The 15,533-nt window shown below is 40.2% G+C and overlaps 1 protein-coding gene across 1 annotated transcript; it reads right to left on the bottom strand.

Moving 5' to 3' along the window:
* Nucleotides 1-746: 746 nt before the first annotated feature.
* Nucleotides 747-11,035, bottom strand: gtpbp8 (GTP binding protein 8 (putative)). Its single transcript, XM_044019946.1, has 8 exons — nt 10,924-11,035; nt 10,530-10,722; nt 9,803-9,956; nt 5,841-5,939; nt 5,203-5,333; nt 2,862-2,961; nt 1,471-1,589; nt 747-1,032 (listed from the first exon to the last, which is right to left on the bottom strand). Exons 2-8 carry the CDS (start codon nt 10,697-10,699, stop codon nt 942-944), a joined length of 864 nt encoding a protein of 287 aa, XP_043875881.1. The 5' UTR covers nt 10,700-10,722; nt 10,924-11,035; the 3' UTR covers nt 747-941.
* Nucleotides 11,036-15,533: the final 4,498 nt, after the last annotated feature.

Below are 15,533 nucleotides of genomic sequence, written 5' to 3'. Positions count from 1 at the left end.
ATGTGTGTGATATTTAAACATTGAAATTTAAATTCATTAAACATGGTTTATGATTGAAGAAAAAACAAAAATAGGAAATAAATGATTAATAGTAAATATAGGTATAATGTCATGGATTAAACTGATATCTTTTACTTACATGCTTAATGTTCTAATGATTTTAAAATCAAAGGGGATGAACTGTGTTTGATTTAGGTAAATAAAAATATCTGACTGACTGATTTGGTATTTTTATAATTGTGGTACAGATTTATTGTATCATTTTTATGAAACCTGATACTTCACTGTCATCAAATTGGACTGTTTTTTTTTTGTTTATTTTTTAATAAAAAGAAAATCTAAAGATTTGAAGAAAAAGGAAAAATATGTTTCAGCATTATGACATTGACCTTTGGTTACCTATATTTATTATCTATTTGTTGTACCCAAATTCCTGAGACGTATTGTTCACAAGAACAAATGTGAGAATACAGGTTCAGACGCTTCCATCTAAATGAATGGGGAAGTGAGTCAGAACTTCACTTTTAATGATGAATGGGTCATAAAAACATATATTTAGTAGACTAGTTTTTCATTTTCTGGGAATCTGCTACCAAATTTCAGCAAACATTAGGAACAAATCTTCCTACTGTAGAAGACTAGATGTAATGCTTAGGTGTCATCTGTCTATTCTGGAGGGAGGAATGTACACTAATGTTCAAACGACTTTTAGAAGATAAAAGAACGACCAGCCAAACCAACAAGAGTGGATTTTACATTTTATTTCAAAATAAAAGCATCACTTACGTTGCCGTATGCAGACAAGTAGAGTTGTTTACTACCTCCACCTTCACATCAGCCATTATTAAACACACTGAGTAATAAAATACATTAAAAGTGCAGTCAAATTTTGACCAGAGAAGGAATCAGAGTTGATTCAGTGACACTGAGCTGACCTCTGCTCATGTGTGACAAGTGTTCGTTAACCTGATGCTGCCTGTGAGATGACAAATGAAGCATCTCAGGAGGTGGATTCCCCGAAACTGGAGGGAGCTGAAATACAAGAGACAAAGTGATTACTAATTTATTTATGAAACAAGAATACTCAATTTTTTATATTTTATTTCCTGAAGTTTGTGTTGCTTTATACACTGCTCACTCTCTACTTTAAGGATGTTAAGACTAATAAAGAGCAATTGCATTGCACTGATTAATAAAGTCGACTTTGAAATATTTATGTTAATATTTAAACAATGTGATCATGTTGCTAGAAAATTAAACGACATAAAAATGGGCATTCAGGTAACAGGTAAAAACGGGAAGCTGTCAGTGACAGCTCTTCTGTAATTGGCTCATTTTAGTCTTTTACATTTAAGTTAAGAAAGAAGAAAAAAACAACAATCCTATGTATCCACAATTTCAGCCCTTTGTTCCTGAATTTATTGACAAAATCAATAATAAACTATCAACATCTCTCCATGAACCAATGACCTGAGCAGAAATGGCTGCGGGAAGCAGCTGCTGGTCTGCGTTTTAACCACATCCTGAAGATTCATCAAGTTTGTCAGCAGTGTTCCGTGTCCACACTTGTCAATCTTGGTCACCAACATCTGTACAGTAAATAAATGTTTGGCACATCACACAAGTTCCATTAGACTGCACTTGGACTTATTCTCGACAAGACTAAATAATTCAGCGATCAAGGCAAAGACAACAGACAGACAGGTTTGTTTGCAAATCCTCATTTTACTCCACAGTACTGATTCACTGAACTGTTTGTGGAAGTGGACTGTGTTGAGTTAGCAAGACTGACACCACCTGGCCAATTAAGAGTACTGCATTACGCTGGTTTAAGTCGATTCTTTTTTTTCCATTTGTCTTATTTTGTATTATTGGTTTTGAATAGTACAAACAATTTTCTAAAAAAGAAATACAATTTTATTTAAGTGATATGTGAGTGACCTGTCCAGAGTGTACCCCACCCTTCGCTCTACCAGCTGGGATTGGCACCATTCTCCCCCCGTGACCCAAATGTGGAGGATAAAGTGGTAGACGATTGAGTGAGTGAGTCACAGTCGATGTTCGTACTGTGAGCTGTGACTCACTGTCAGTGTCACTGTAGAGACTTTTATTTGTCATCTGACTTTCAACAACATATCCCTTAAAAAACACTTCTTTAATTTTAAGCCTTATTATTTGTGTTTGAGCAGAATTTGACCATTTTAAAACAAATGACTTATTCCAAGGTCGGCTGACATGACAGTGGCCTTGTCGGATGCACACCAGTTCCCCTTATTCTTCTCCTAATAAATTCAGGCAGGCTGTACACTGCGGGGATAAATGCTGCTCTCCACAGTTCAAAGTCCTGAATCATGCTGCTTTAACACTTAATAAGCCCAAACATCATTAGATATATTTAAATTTAAGTCTGATATAAAATCTAAAATACATTTCATTTTCACAGTTGTAGAACTAATATTAGTATGTTTGGTGATTCTTTTTAGTAGTCGAACAAACACAGGTTTGACCAGGTCAAATAAATGTGGTCAAGCTGCTTCTTCTTGCAAATTCATAATCCACAAATGTAGATTCTGCAGAACTAAAGCCTGTTTATATAACATAAAGAATGAGTTGAATGACTTAGTAAGTTTGTGTCGTGTGAGGATTGCAGACTATACGCTTGAGGATGCAGACTATTGAGACAAAGCGATAAAGCGAAAACACTAGGGAGGTAAGGCTAACCAAACTCAGGTGAAACTAATAAGACACACGTGGCATCACATTCATCTTAAATCCTTGGAGGCAACTTCAGGGTGGTACTGTATGTGGCTGCGACAAAGCGGAAATCACTTTGTATAAAAGAAAACGTGGGAGTCTCTCACCACATATGGATGTTTGATGTCCTCACACATCTCCAGAGCTATGAGGTCAGCCTTCTGAAGACCAACACTGCCATCAACCAACAGGAATGTCCTCACGAGACTGTAAGATAACAAAGGTTCTGTCAGAGAGATCAGCTTAAAGCAGAACTGTGCAGGATTTTGCCATAATTTAACAGCTTCGGAGTCACTGTGATGGATAAATAACTATCTTAACAGGGAGATTGGGGCTGTCTCCACTCCCACTACTGTCTGTTAGCTGAAAACCAACCTTTCAAGATAACGACCGCCTATGTATCTATGCATTTTATGTGTATGTGCATTTTCTTGATATTTGCTATTGCTGTATTTTTTATTTTTTTTACGAACAATGTCTGTTGCTGGTTCGCTTGCCATTGGAGATGTCAGCATGCTCGCTAACAAAGACGTGTGTTCTCAGTGGGTGGTTGGCATGGACATGGCTCCACGGCTTGGCCAGGAGTGGGGAAGGGAGGGACCACAGACGTTTGTCAACCCAGATCTTCACTGGGACATTAAACCAAAAGCAGGATACATATTCGTTATCGTGTTTAGTTCAACTGTAAGAGACAAATGACCTCTAATGTCCCTGTTTGAATATACAAGTGCAATAACGACTGTTATCAACTGTCATGTCCAGTTTAAACAACTGTGTAGTGTTGTGTGAGGTCACTGAAGCAGCTGGTTTGTCATTAGCCAGTGATTTAATAGAGGTGAACACTGTGAACAGTCGCACATCATGGCACTGTGCTCTGGTGCAGCACCTCTCACACCCATTAATCACCTGATATCGTGTTGCCTTCAGGTGCTGCAGGGACGTAAAAAAAACTGATGAACAAGCTTTTGTACAGTGATACAGTCAGGGACACATTCTATCGTTTACATTTTCAACATAACTCCATAAGCCATTGTAGTATCTTTGCAAAATGTAATTGGTTTCGTCTTGCTGATAACAATTAAATTACGTCAGATTGATTGTTTTGCAAAAACTGACGGAAAAACAGTGTACGGTGGCCCAGGAAAGACAAACACAAGCACAACAGGTACTATGAGTTCACACTGAAATTGATTCAAATCTGTAGCCAAATGACATATTTAGTCAAGGCACGAATTGTGTGAAGCGCTGCCACTATAAGCAATCAGCATTGGGATTTCACAGTCGTCACTGATGTCCTAACATCACGACATGGAGGACAACATTACATTACGGCGACGCCTCCCCAATTTTGTTGTGTTTTACCTGCATAATGACAAATGAAGGCTATTCTATTCTTTTCTATTCAGTTGCAGTATGTGTAGCATTGACCTGGGTGAACTCAGCCCAGTCTACAAGGGATTTGATTTCGCAAAAACTTTTTTTTCCACTGGCGCATTAACAGGCGGGCTTTCCATGGTGACGTCAGTGAAGCGACATCTAGCTTTTGTATACATCAAACATGGCCACTAAAGAACAGATTTCTTTCGAGTTGGCCGTTGCTTCCATTCTAAGTTACTGGATCCACGGAGATTCCCTGGGAAACAGTCATTAGACACCGTTACTAGATTGCTACTCGCTCCTACAAAACTACAAAAAGCATGTTTGTTGACACATTTTCAGTCACTTTGCAAACGTCATCCAGATCATTGGTCTGATTTGTTATAGGTCTATGCAATTGCATACAGAGGCCTTCTCATCTACATCTGTTGGTCATGCCTCGTGGAAGTGGGATGTGACCACACCCTTTCCAGACTCAGAATGCAGTCTGTTGTTAGCCAGGCTAGACCCTAGCATTACATTTGGATAACTTTTCCAGTAAAGGAAGTCACCGTTCAGACTTCAAACAGGAGGTCATTTTCTCCAAAGAACAATTAGCTGAAGATTTGATCTGATGTTTTCAAGATGTTAAAATCCATTGACAGATGGAACAAACCCGCTCATCCTGGGAAGAACACATTTTTGGTCATATATGACAAAATTAGCGATTAGTTTGTCTTTGCAGCCTCGTAACAATTTTCAACTGATGGTGAAAACTATAGCCATTAATATGTTAACACGATGATCCATCAAACTATTGTTTTTGGCCTGTTCACCTCTCAGGGGCTGAGGAAGTTCCTTCATGGTCTTTAACAACTCCTGCAGCATAGTTTATGTCTGACTCGCATGACGGGAAACTTTCTGTATTCATAACAAGACAGATGGTCAGTGACAGCTGTGCTTTGGCCTCTCAGACATCAATCATGCACGTTTGAAGACTATTTATCTTCTCTGTTTGTCCCGGGACTGCACTGTGTGACTCTGTAAACACACATTGCTGTGAAATGTTGCTTTCCAAAGACAATATCTCACTTCTTCCTGGTGTAAAGGTACGGCTCCACCATATCCACAAAGTCTTTCGGTGCTCTGTGTCCGTAGCCTGGCATGTCCACCACGGTGAAAGCTTTGCCCACTCTGAAGAAGTTCATCTTCTTTGTGTGACCCTGAGAAGAAAATGCATAATGGAGAAACACGAGGAGACTTGGCTTACAGGTCTTCTTAAAAAAAAAACAAAAAAAAAAAAACAGACTGATTCATTTGCTGCAACAATTTGAATATAAATATTAATGTTTAATAGCTAACAAGCAAACAAGATACTGAATAATGTGGAAAAACAAGAAGAAACTTTGAACACTGCACAGAAGTAAGAGGTGCTGGTAAAAAGCAAAAACCCATACTTCAATGTCAATATAAAATAATACATAAATAATAATTTAATTAATTAATTTGCATAAACCTTGACTCAAGGCCTACGTACACCCTGGGTAATGATGACCATTAAATGCATTTAAAATAATGGGAGAAAAGCTAATACTACTAATACAATTTTTAAAAAAAGATATTCTAAAAGAAATATTCCTGTAATTTTTATGATTCTGATTCCATTTTTTGCTTTGAAGGTACAATGTCTCCATGTTTTTGCTCACTCACTGTGGGTTACGGGTACTCACTGGAGTTTTAGAGACTCTGACTTCAACCTCAGGAGTCAGGGCAAACAGAGCTCTGATGAGAGATGACTTCCCCACATTGCTTCTGCCAATAAAGCAAACCTGGAAATACACACAAATGATTTCACACAACATTGCTGTATTCTGTAATATTGTGCTGGTATTCAATTTACAAAGACGGTACAGTGCCAGAATATCTTCATATCCATCATTTAGGAGGCTTAGGAATGTGCTCCAGATGTCCGCTACATTGCCAACACTTTCCAGCTCTTCCTGTGGGAAGCTAAGGTGTTTACAGACTAAATTACAACACTGTTTAATTACTCTACTGTGTGCTGCTCATTGTCAACCAGACACCCTGAAAAGAAAGTAATTTTTTTACCACATGAATCCGTCATCATCCACAGCTCCTGACCTTTGGTGATGGTAAGAACTTGGGATGGGCATTTGTACCAAAATGCTATTAGAATATTCAATGTTATTGTTCAAATACTTCTACACACAACACCCCATAATGACAACGTTTTATTTATTAAAATTTGTTAAAAAAAAACTGAGAAATCACATGTACACATGTACATAAGTATTCACAGCCTTTGCTCAATACTTTGTTGATGCACCTTGAATATGATGCCACAAGCTTGGCACACCTATCTTTGGGCAGTTTTGCCCATTCCTGTTTGCAGCACCTCTCAAGCTCCATCAGGTTGGATGGGAAGCGTCGGTGCACAGCCATTTTCAGATCTCTCCAGAGAAGTTCAAGTCTGGGCTCTGGCTGGGCCACTCAAGGACATTCACAGTTGTCCTGAAGCCACTCCTGATATCTTGGCTGCGTGCTTAGGGTCGTTGTCCTGCTAAAAGATGAACCGTCGCCCCAGTCTGAGGTCAAGGGCGCTCTGGAGCAGATTTTCCTCCAAACTCCAGACAGGCTGCCATGTGTCTTTTACCAAGGAGTGGCTTCCGTCCGGCCACTACTCCACCATGTAGACCTGAGATGGTTGTCCTTCTGGAAGGTTCTCCTCTCTCCACAGAGGAACTTTGAAGCTCTGACAGAGTGACCATCGGGTTCTTGATCAGCTCCCTGACCAAGGCCCTTCTCCCCCGATCACTCAGTTTAGATGGCCGGCCAGCTCTAGGAAGAGTCCAGGTGGTTCCGAACGTCTTCCACTGACGGATGATGGAGGCCACTGTGCTCTATGGGACCTTCAAAGCAGTAGAAATGTTTCTGTAACCTTCCCGCCCGAGACAATCCTGTCTCGGAGGTCAACAGACAATTCCTTTCCTCCTTGGTTTGTGCTCTGACATGCACTGTCAACTGTGGGACCTTATATAGACAGGTGTGTGCCTTTGAGCTTCATGGCAAAGGCTGTAAAATACTGTCAAAAGAATTTTGAGGAAAAAATGAATTGAATCCATTTTGGAATAACGCTGTAACATAACAAAATGTGGAAAAAGTGAAGCGCTGTGAATACTTTCCGGATGCACCGTATGTGGGCTCGACAGTGTGTTGAGCTTTAAGTTGCATTCAAGAAATCTCGTAAAATGTCATCACTTCTGCAAACACACATGAAAATGAAATGTTGCTGCCACTGCCACCACAAAAAAAATGCACCATAAACTGGCAGTGATTGGAGTAAAACAATTTACAGTTGCAAGAAAAAGGATGTGTACCCTTGGGAATTATCTGGATTTCTGCATAAATTGGTCATAAAATGGGACAAACACTGTCTTATTAAACATATACTTCACAAACAATTATATGTTTTCATGTTTTCATTTATTGAACACACAATGTAAACATTGGGTTTACATTGGGGTTCACTAAGGGTTCACATACTTTTCCACTGAGCACTGTGAACGTTTACATTGTGTGTTCAATAAAAACATGAAAACATATCATTGTTTGTGACATTTATTTGTTTAAAAAGACTGTGTTTGTCTATTGTTGTGACTCAGATGAAGATCAGATCCCATTTTATGACCAATTTATGCAGAAATCCAGATAAATTCTCAGAGTTCACATACATTTTCTTGCAACTGTATATACATTATGTAATTCCAATCATTGATAAAAGATTTGTTTTACATGTTTTTAGCATATTACAAAAGAGTCAATGTAACTGATCTGATATTTTATATTCAAGCAAATAATTGAATAATCACGCTCATTCCAAGTAAGAACATAGATAAATCTGAAAATGAAAAACTTTGCCTTCCAGTTTAGCGCTCTCTCTACACCACAACACTCTGGTACACTGCCCGCTTCACCGCTAATGTAGCATTGATCCACCTGTCCTTCAACTACTCCACTCCATCCTCCCTTCATTTGTAAACAGGTCCTGCAGATACTTAAATCATCAATTGGGGCAGCTGCTTGGTCAGATAAATCCACTGTTTTCTGGCAGATAGCTGTGGCTTCAGACATGGAGGGGGCCACTGTTCTCTTGCTGATTTTTATTTACCTTTTTAAAGTCTGCCTGCAATATACAGGATTTTTGTACTGTATCGGATTTGAATTTTTCTTTTTTTTTTTAATCTATCCGATATCCGATCCACGGATTTTGACCAATATCAGACCATTACCGATATCATATCGGCTCACTGATACAAGCCCTTGTCACCCTCTTGATATCCGAGTCTCCTCCCCCATTTATAAACGCCAGAGCCCACTTCTTGGCATTTCTCAGAATCAGGCATTGGACAGCGTTAGCTTCAGAGAAGAGGTTTTAACTATCTTTTAAAATCCTGTTTATGAATCACATATAATTTGTTTATTATCATCATCATTGTTATTATTATTATTATGGTTATTATAACCATAACAATAATAATAATAAGATTTTAAGCAGCACACATACTCTGACTGTCAGGGGCCGCTGCAATTGGCAGCTGTGGTTTTTCCGCTGCAGTGCCGACGATGGCCACGTCCGGTCTCATCCATCTCTCTGACACAAGACAGATGGATGGCGGTTGGTGCTGCCAATAAGCTACAAATTCATCATCGTGTGATGGAGCAGAGGGACAGAATGGTGACTATGTCGGCATGCCAAAGAGACCCCGTCGTCCTATCAACACAATGGTTCCCTCCAGTGAACACCCCACACTGTACAACCATAAATCTGCTCATTTATTATCGGGTGTCAGCTCACACTCAATTATTGATGTGGCTCCAGGAGGGTAAAAAGACTTTACACTACATTTTTCACAGACACTGCGTCTGCATTTTGGGATGTAGAAAGGGCAATGTAAACAACCTCTATATGCTTAACACTGGCACAGACACATTCCCTTATCACCTCTGACAAGGGGGTTCTGTTTTTGGCAGCGTTTGTCTGTCTGTGAGCAGCATAATTCAAAAAGTAAAGGACTAATTTGGATGGCATTATCTGGGGTAGGTCGTAGAAAGGTAATTGGTGGTGTTCAGTGTACTGATGCTGTGGTAAATTGAGCAGACTTGGTGGAGGTTTGTGCTCTCTGAGCACTTTCTCTTGGTTCATTTGCTTTGATTTCATATTTTAAACTATAAGTCACGCTTTCCTGTAAGAGCAAGTCTGCTGTTGAAAATCAATAAGGAAATCAATAAGAAATCTTATACAATGCACATAGAATTCCAATTTGTTCAACCCACTTAATTGCAGGAACAAATGGAAAATAATTGAATATAGCCTATAAAAAATTATTCCTCTAAATTAAGAATAAGAATTTATATCTTACGCTCTATTGATGACATAAGAAAATGTGAAATGCCCTTCCTACTCCCGCATTTCCCTGCTTTTTATTTACATTATCAAGTCTTGTCAACCTTCTGTGGTGACACATTACTTACGGCACTTATCTCAGTGAACTCCCAATATTAACTTTATTGCAGTGGATGGAAACACATATACATGTGCATTTCAATTTAATTAACCTTTGAACATTATCACAGTATTTGTAACATAAGATAAACTGATCTGTTCACTGACCTCTGGCTGTTGCAGCACAGGTACATGGTCCATCCTCTCTGCAGAGATGTAGTAATCAATCTTATGAGAAGGTGAAGAGGAGAACAGCTTTTCAGATTGGACCATGTCCTCCACACTGGGATGAAAGAGCTGGAAATGCGTCGTGTCCACAGACCTCAAAAAATAAAAATAAAAATAATCTTGTATCCTGTATGTAAAATTAGAAGCAGTCCAACACTAGCCTTAATATTAAAACTGACAAAAGATATGGGGAATAACTAGATGCACAAAAAGGTTTAAAAATGAATACCACTAATAATAATATACTTATAATAGTGTTATCCAAGTGGAAAATTAAACATATAAAATCTGTGTAAAAAAATCCATGCATGAAAACACACATATATGTGCATGTACATAAAAACACTCGTAAGAAGATACACAACAGAAGTATAATGTCTATCACTTATTAATTGTATCACTATAAAATTCAGTTTTAAAATATTGTAGACCTAAGCGCCCTATTTGTTTTGAGAGGCGTAAGGAGGACACGGCTGTAATCAGTGCTTTCTAAGTGAGTTAAAGTATTTTGAAATGTATCCTAAAAGAGTCTGGAAGTCAATGAAAAGACCACACAATTAATGTTAAATGGGAATGTGGGAATGAAGCAGGTAGCTATAGGCTATTAAAACTAGTGATGGGTTTTAATGCAGGAGACGTACAGTGATATAGACACAAACTATAATACCTGTCCAGGTAAGCCTCCAGATCAGTGAAGGGGTACAATATGCCTTGGAGTTTCCTTGGAGGCATCATTGTGGCTTTCTGAAGAGATGCCAGTTTATGGACGTTCTGCCGAGAAGCAGCCCAAACCTGTGAGGCAGGCTGAAGCCACAATCGTAGGCGGAGACAAAACATTCCCCTGCTGGTTTCAGAACTGCCTACAGGAACAGACAGAGATGCACCGTTATTTTTAGCTAAGAGAGCCCCCATCCAAACCACTCGGCTGCAGCTGTAATTGTACATGAGATTTTTACTGTTAACCCCGTTCGCCTGGTCGCAAAAACATCAGCGTAACACGGATAATACGTGTCTAAAATGGACGACAGTTGCTCGAAAAGCTACTTTACTTCATGACTCACCGCAATCCCGCTGTTCTAGACATTTTATGATGAATTGAGTTCATTAATAAGCTTAGTTTGGTTGCAACTAAAAGTAAAAGCCACAACTGTCTGCCATGTTGCGTGCAGCGCTGAAAGCAGTCCGACGCACTCTTGTTTCCGTTAAACGTTCCGCTTCAAAAAACCGTGAAAGTCTAACTCTGTTTTTAACGATCACAATTATGTTTATTCTGATTATTATGAGTAGTAGTAGTAGTAGTGATTGCATACAAAACTAACAACTATTACAGTTATATACTTTCACTTGTGTCTACATGAACTCCAGTTGAGACCGATAGATAGATTTTCATGCACCACATTTCTAGAGAATGGTCCAAAATAGAGAAAATATGCCAGTAGTCACAGGAGAATTGCCAGACTGGTTTGAAATGATAGACCGGTAAGAGTAATTAAATAACCACATGCGATAACCAAAGTGTGAATAGCATCAACTGTGAATGTAGTGTATACATTGTATACACAGTCACACTCACAGAAAACAAAGTCTTATCCCTAACCTTAATCATAGTGCCTAACCCCTAACCTAATTATAATTCAAATCTAACCTAACCAGCTCCTCAGAAATGAGATTCTGCCTCTTTAGGACCAGGTTTTGGTCTCCATGAGGACTAGTCCTGACATGGTCAGTCTCTATGCCAGAAAAAAAAACCTAAAGAGGTGACAAATACAAGAACACATACATGTTAATTAATCATACTGTAAATCACATGGGAAGTGTTTCCTTGTGACTAAAGTAAAAGACACTGAAGTAATGAGGCTGAAACAAGTGTGACGTCATTCCATCTGTGTCCCAGTGCTTTTCTAATATTCCTCAGGTCACTGGGACATAAAACCTGTTCTCAGCTGCATTCTTCCCATTGATGCATGGCTGGCAAATTATACAGAAACACTCCTGTGTTGCTGTTCTGTGCTCAAAAAGCTCCTATCTCTCCTATCCACAGACACAGGTACAGTCCAAGCTGTCACATCCATCCTCCTACACCCTCTTGGTGTGGATTATTGAGGATTATGATGCTAAGGATTGTGTGGAGCAGCCAAAGATATGTCGACAGAAACGTGGTTATATGAGGTGGGACGCGATAAGACTGTCTCTGAGTTTCTCTCGCCCTCTGCATTCTTTTACAACTGAAACTCCCACCGGAGGAAAATGGAGTTTCATCAATGGCCATGCTCAAGTGTTGGTCAGGTCCATTAACACAGAGTGATTAGCCTCTTTGTCAAAGGTTGCCCCACATTTCTACCCATGGAATTCTGTTCCAAAATGTATCCAGATTTGATTTATATTTTGAAAATCAATTTTTATTTGAAATGTAGGACATTTGGTTGACCTCCAAGGATCTCATTTTCACCTCAAAATGAATCACAGTTATCCACACAGAATTGTTTTTGACCCCTTTCTTCTCCACATGGTGGCAGTGCAGACTGCTGAAAGCATCACTCAGGAGGCTGTGTGAAATATCTGCCTTCACCACTCTGTGCCAACCCTCCCACTGCTCCATCTGCGTTTTATGACCTGATGTGATTCATAGTATGTTTACTCACTGTGCAAATTAATTCACAGATAGCCTATCCAATTACAGGTCTCATATTCTCCCTGTCCTTCTGCGCTGGAGTCTTTTATTCTTACATGCCATGTGGTAACATAAGCACCTTTTTTCATTCATTACCAATTTAATAGAATGTACATTTCACATGAAGTGAGTGCCTTGTTAAACCAGGAAAATTAAATGAGTAATTAATTTTGCCTCTCCACTCCTGTCTCTTTTATCACATACGAGAAGCATCTAGTGCATCATCATATTTGTTGCATGTTTTAAAAGATCTTCAGCTGGAGTAATGCTCTTTGGATTAATTAAAAAAACAGCAAATCAAAGGCCATTAACATTACTTTAACATGTATTCGTTCACAAAGAGATGAGGGCAGAAGGATGGCCAGTTTAATAGCTGGACATTTGCAGCCATTGGCCATTTGTATGGATTTCACCACAACAGAGCCCCAGACAAAGTCTTTTAAGTTTGGTTGTATGAGGTATTGACACATAATTAGTATTTACCGCTCTGTGCATGTCCCCTTCCCAGTATGTCCATGTTGGCCCCATAAGGGTTATATTCAGGCTGACAATATGGGTCCCATGCGGGTTTGTCCCCCCCAACCATGTTTGCCCATGTTACTGAAACCATATAGGACATGCATCATTTGCCCACTTCAAGCCCATGCCCAGTTAATACCCATGTAGCCTGAAAAGGATACTAAGTAGAAATGGGCTTGAAGTGGGCAAACACAGGTGCGGCCGCCAAGGAAACCCATGTTGTCAGCCCGAATATAACCATTATGGGGCCCATATGGACATGCTGGCAGCTTGAGATGCTAAAATCAGTTTAGCCACCTAACAAAGAGCCTGTCTGATAAAATGGCTATCTTGAAAACTTTATCTCAGTCTGACTTTTAAGGAGGCTTGTTCTCCCGCCCCAAAGTCAATAGAGAAAATCTGTGATTTTACATCACACCACAGGGGCTGTTAATCCACCGCTGCCTCCATCAGTGACTTTAAGGTTGTATTCACTCCTAATAGCTTGCCAGACTTGGTACAATTGGGGGTTGCAACATTTGGCCGGTCTGTTTGCTTTCAAACTGCACTTAAGTAAAATGAACCAAACCTTTTGAATATCGACTCCCCTCCCCACCAGAGATAGCACTGCATCAAGAACTACTGAAGGAGAAGACAAGACAAATAAGGCAATCAGAGATGGCAGACTTCACCCCACCCCCCTGAAGTCAATTCAATTCAGGCATGCCTCTGTCGGCCTCTGTTGGTCATATTGGCAAGTGCGGAAACACACACAGACAGACAGACAAGCGGACAGACACACAGAGCCACTAACAATAATACTACACTTCCACTCCGTGGGGTGAAGTAACAATGAACAAGAAAATTCACTCATTTACTGGTTAATGCAGGGCAACTTCTGTTTATGCCACATGAGAGCAAAACATGGAGCTGCATGGTTATTGTTTTTATTTAGTTTTATGCAAACATACTACACATAGACTGGCTGGTGTGAATGCACCCTAAATGTGTTATCATGTGACTTCACTGATTGAAATCCTTCGTTTAAATATGGCAGCTGAAGGTTTTAGCACCTTAACTTTTGTTAAGGTGCTAACACCTGTTTGTTTTTCTTTGTCAAAACTGACAGCCATGTTTATAGTGAAAGGGACCCTCTGTGTTTCAGGCTGTTTCTCAGCACAGGGGGTGCACACAGCGCAGTCAGCTTTGAATAGGTTTTGGTACACTTCATACAGCCATACTGAAAAAAAACCTGAACTATCCCTTTAACATTTTTCTCTTCACAGAGAGATGAGAACAGAAGGAATCACCACCATGGACAGCTGATGGGCTGTTTAATAGCTGGACATTTGCAGCCAGCGGCCATTTATATGGCTTTTAGCACAGCAGAGCCCCGGACAAAACCTTTCAAAGCTCACAGAACCACACTTTAGTGGGGTTTTTAAGAGGCACATGGGTAAGAAACAAGACAGTGAGGGATATACAGCAGCAGAAGGGAGAGATAAATGGTGGATGGAGTAAAGAGGAGGGTATATGCTCGAGGGACAGACAGGAGCAGGAAACGAAGGGCAGGGGAGGGTGGCCGTGTGACTCCACCAGGCAATCCTTCACAGTGAGCCAGAGGATCAAATGCCAGACCAATCAATCGTGCACCAAGCAGACATCTGTAGTGCTGGCCCATGATGGCATTTACCTCCCCAGGGCCCATATCAATAAAATAAAAAAGAGATATCATACAAAATTGATTGCCCCCAAACAACCTCCCCATCCACGCCATACAACCAGCCCCCTCGCCATGATCATCAGTTGTTTTTTTTTCCCTCTTCATTTGCTCTCTGTCCTCCTTGTCTTGTGTCTCTCTTCAATCTTTTTCTTTTTTCCTTTTGGCTTCTGTCAGCAATGTTTTTATCAGGTTTGACTGATGTCCAACAGAAAGGCTTTGTGGTGTTTTGGGGGGCACCGTGTAGCATAGCCAGTTGTGGTCTTTTTTCTCTTTTTTGGACAATGAAGCATGTGGAAAACAGTCCAGCTGCAATGCTGAGCAGCCACCCACAAGACACCCACACATGTACACGGATGACACTTTAATCTGACACTGAATTATCACACAGGTTGACCTAAGTGACCTTTTGAGACCCATTAAACCGCTCATTTGCATGTTAACCACTAAAGCCCATAACCCAGCCCCTAACACGCCCCGACACCCCACGCGCCTCATGCCAAGATGTGACAGGACCACAATGGGACATGCGCTGCCAGAATACAAAAGCCCCCTCCCCTTATTCCTTGCCGGGTTTTGTTTTGTCCAGGAGGATGAAGTACAAGAGGACTTTATCTAGTCGGGAGGTCAAACTGTCAATACGCCTCATACAAAAAGACACACACAGCTGTCACATACACTCGCCACAAGGGCGAAAAACAACTAGAGATTAACACAGGCTGTGTTTTTTTCGCTCTGTTTACCCATCTGGCAGGGTTGAGAGCTGTCAGGCTAAACACCTG

This window comes from Solea senegalensis, linkage group LG2, assembly GCF_019176455.1.
Source record: "Solea senegalensis isolate Sse05_10M linkage group LG2, IFAPA_SoseM_1, whole genome shotgun sequence".
Lineage (NCBI taxonomy): Eukaryota > Metazoa > Chordata > Actinopteri > Pleuronectiformes > Soleidae > Solea > Solea senegalensis.
The sequence above is the reverse complement of the archived record's forward strand: the minus strand, read 5'-3'. Positions and strand labels throughout refer to the sequence as shown.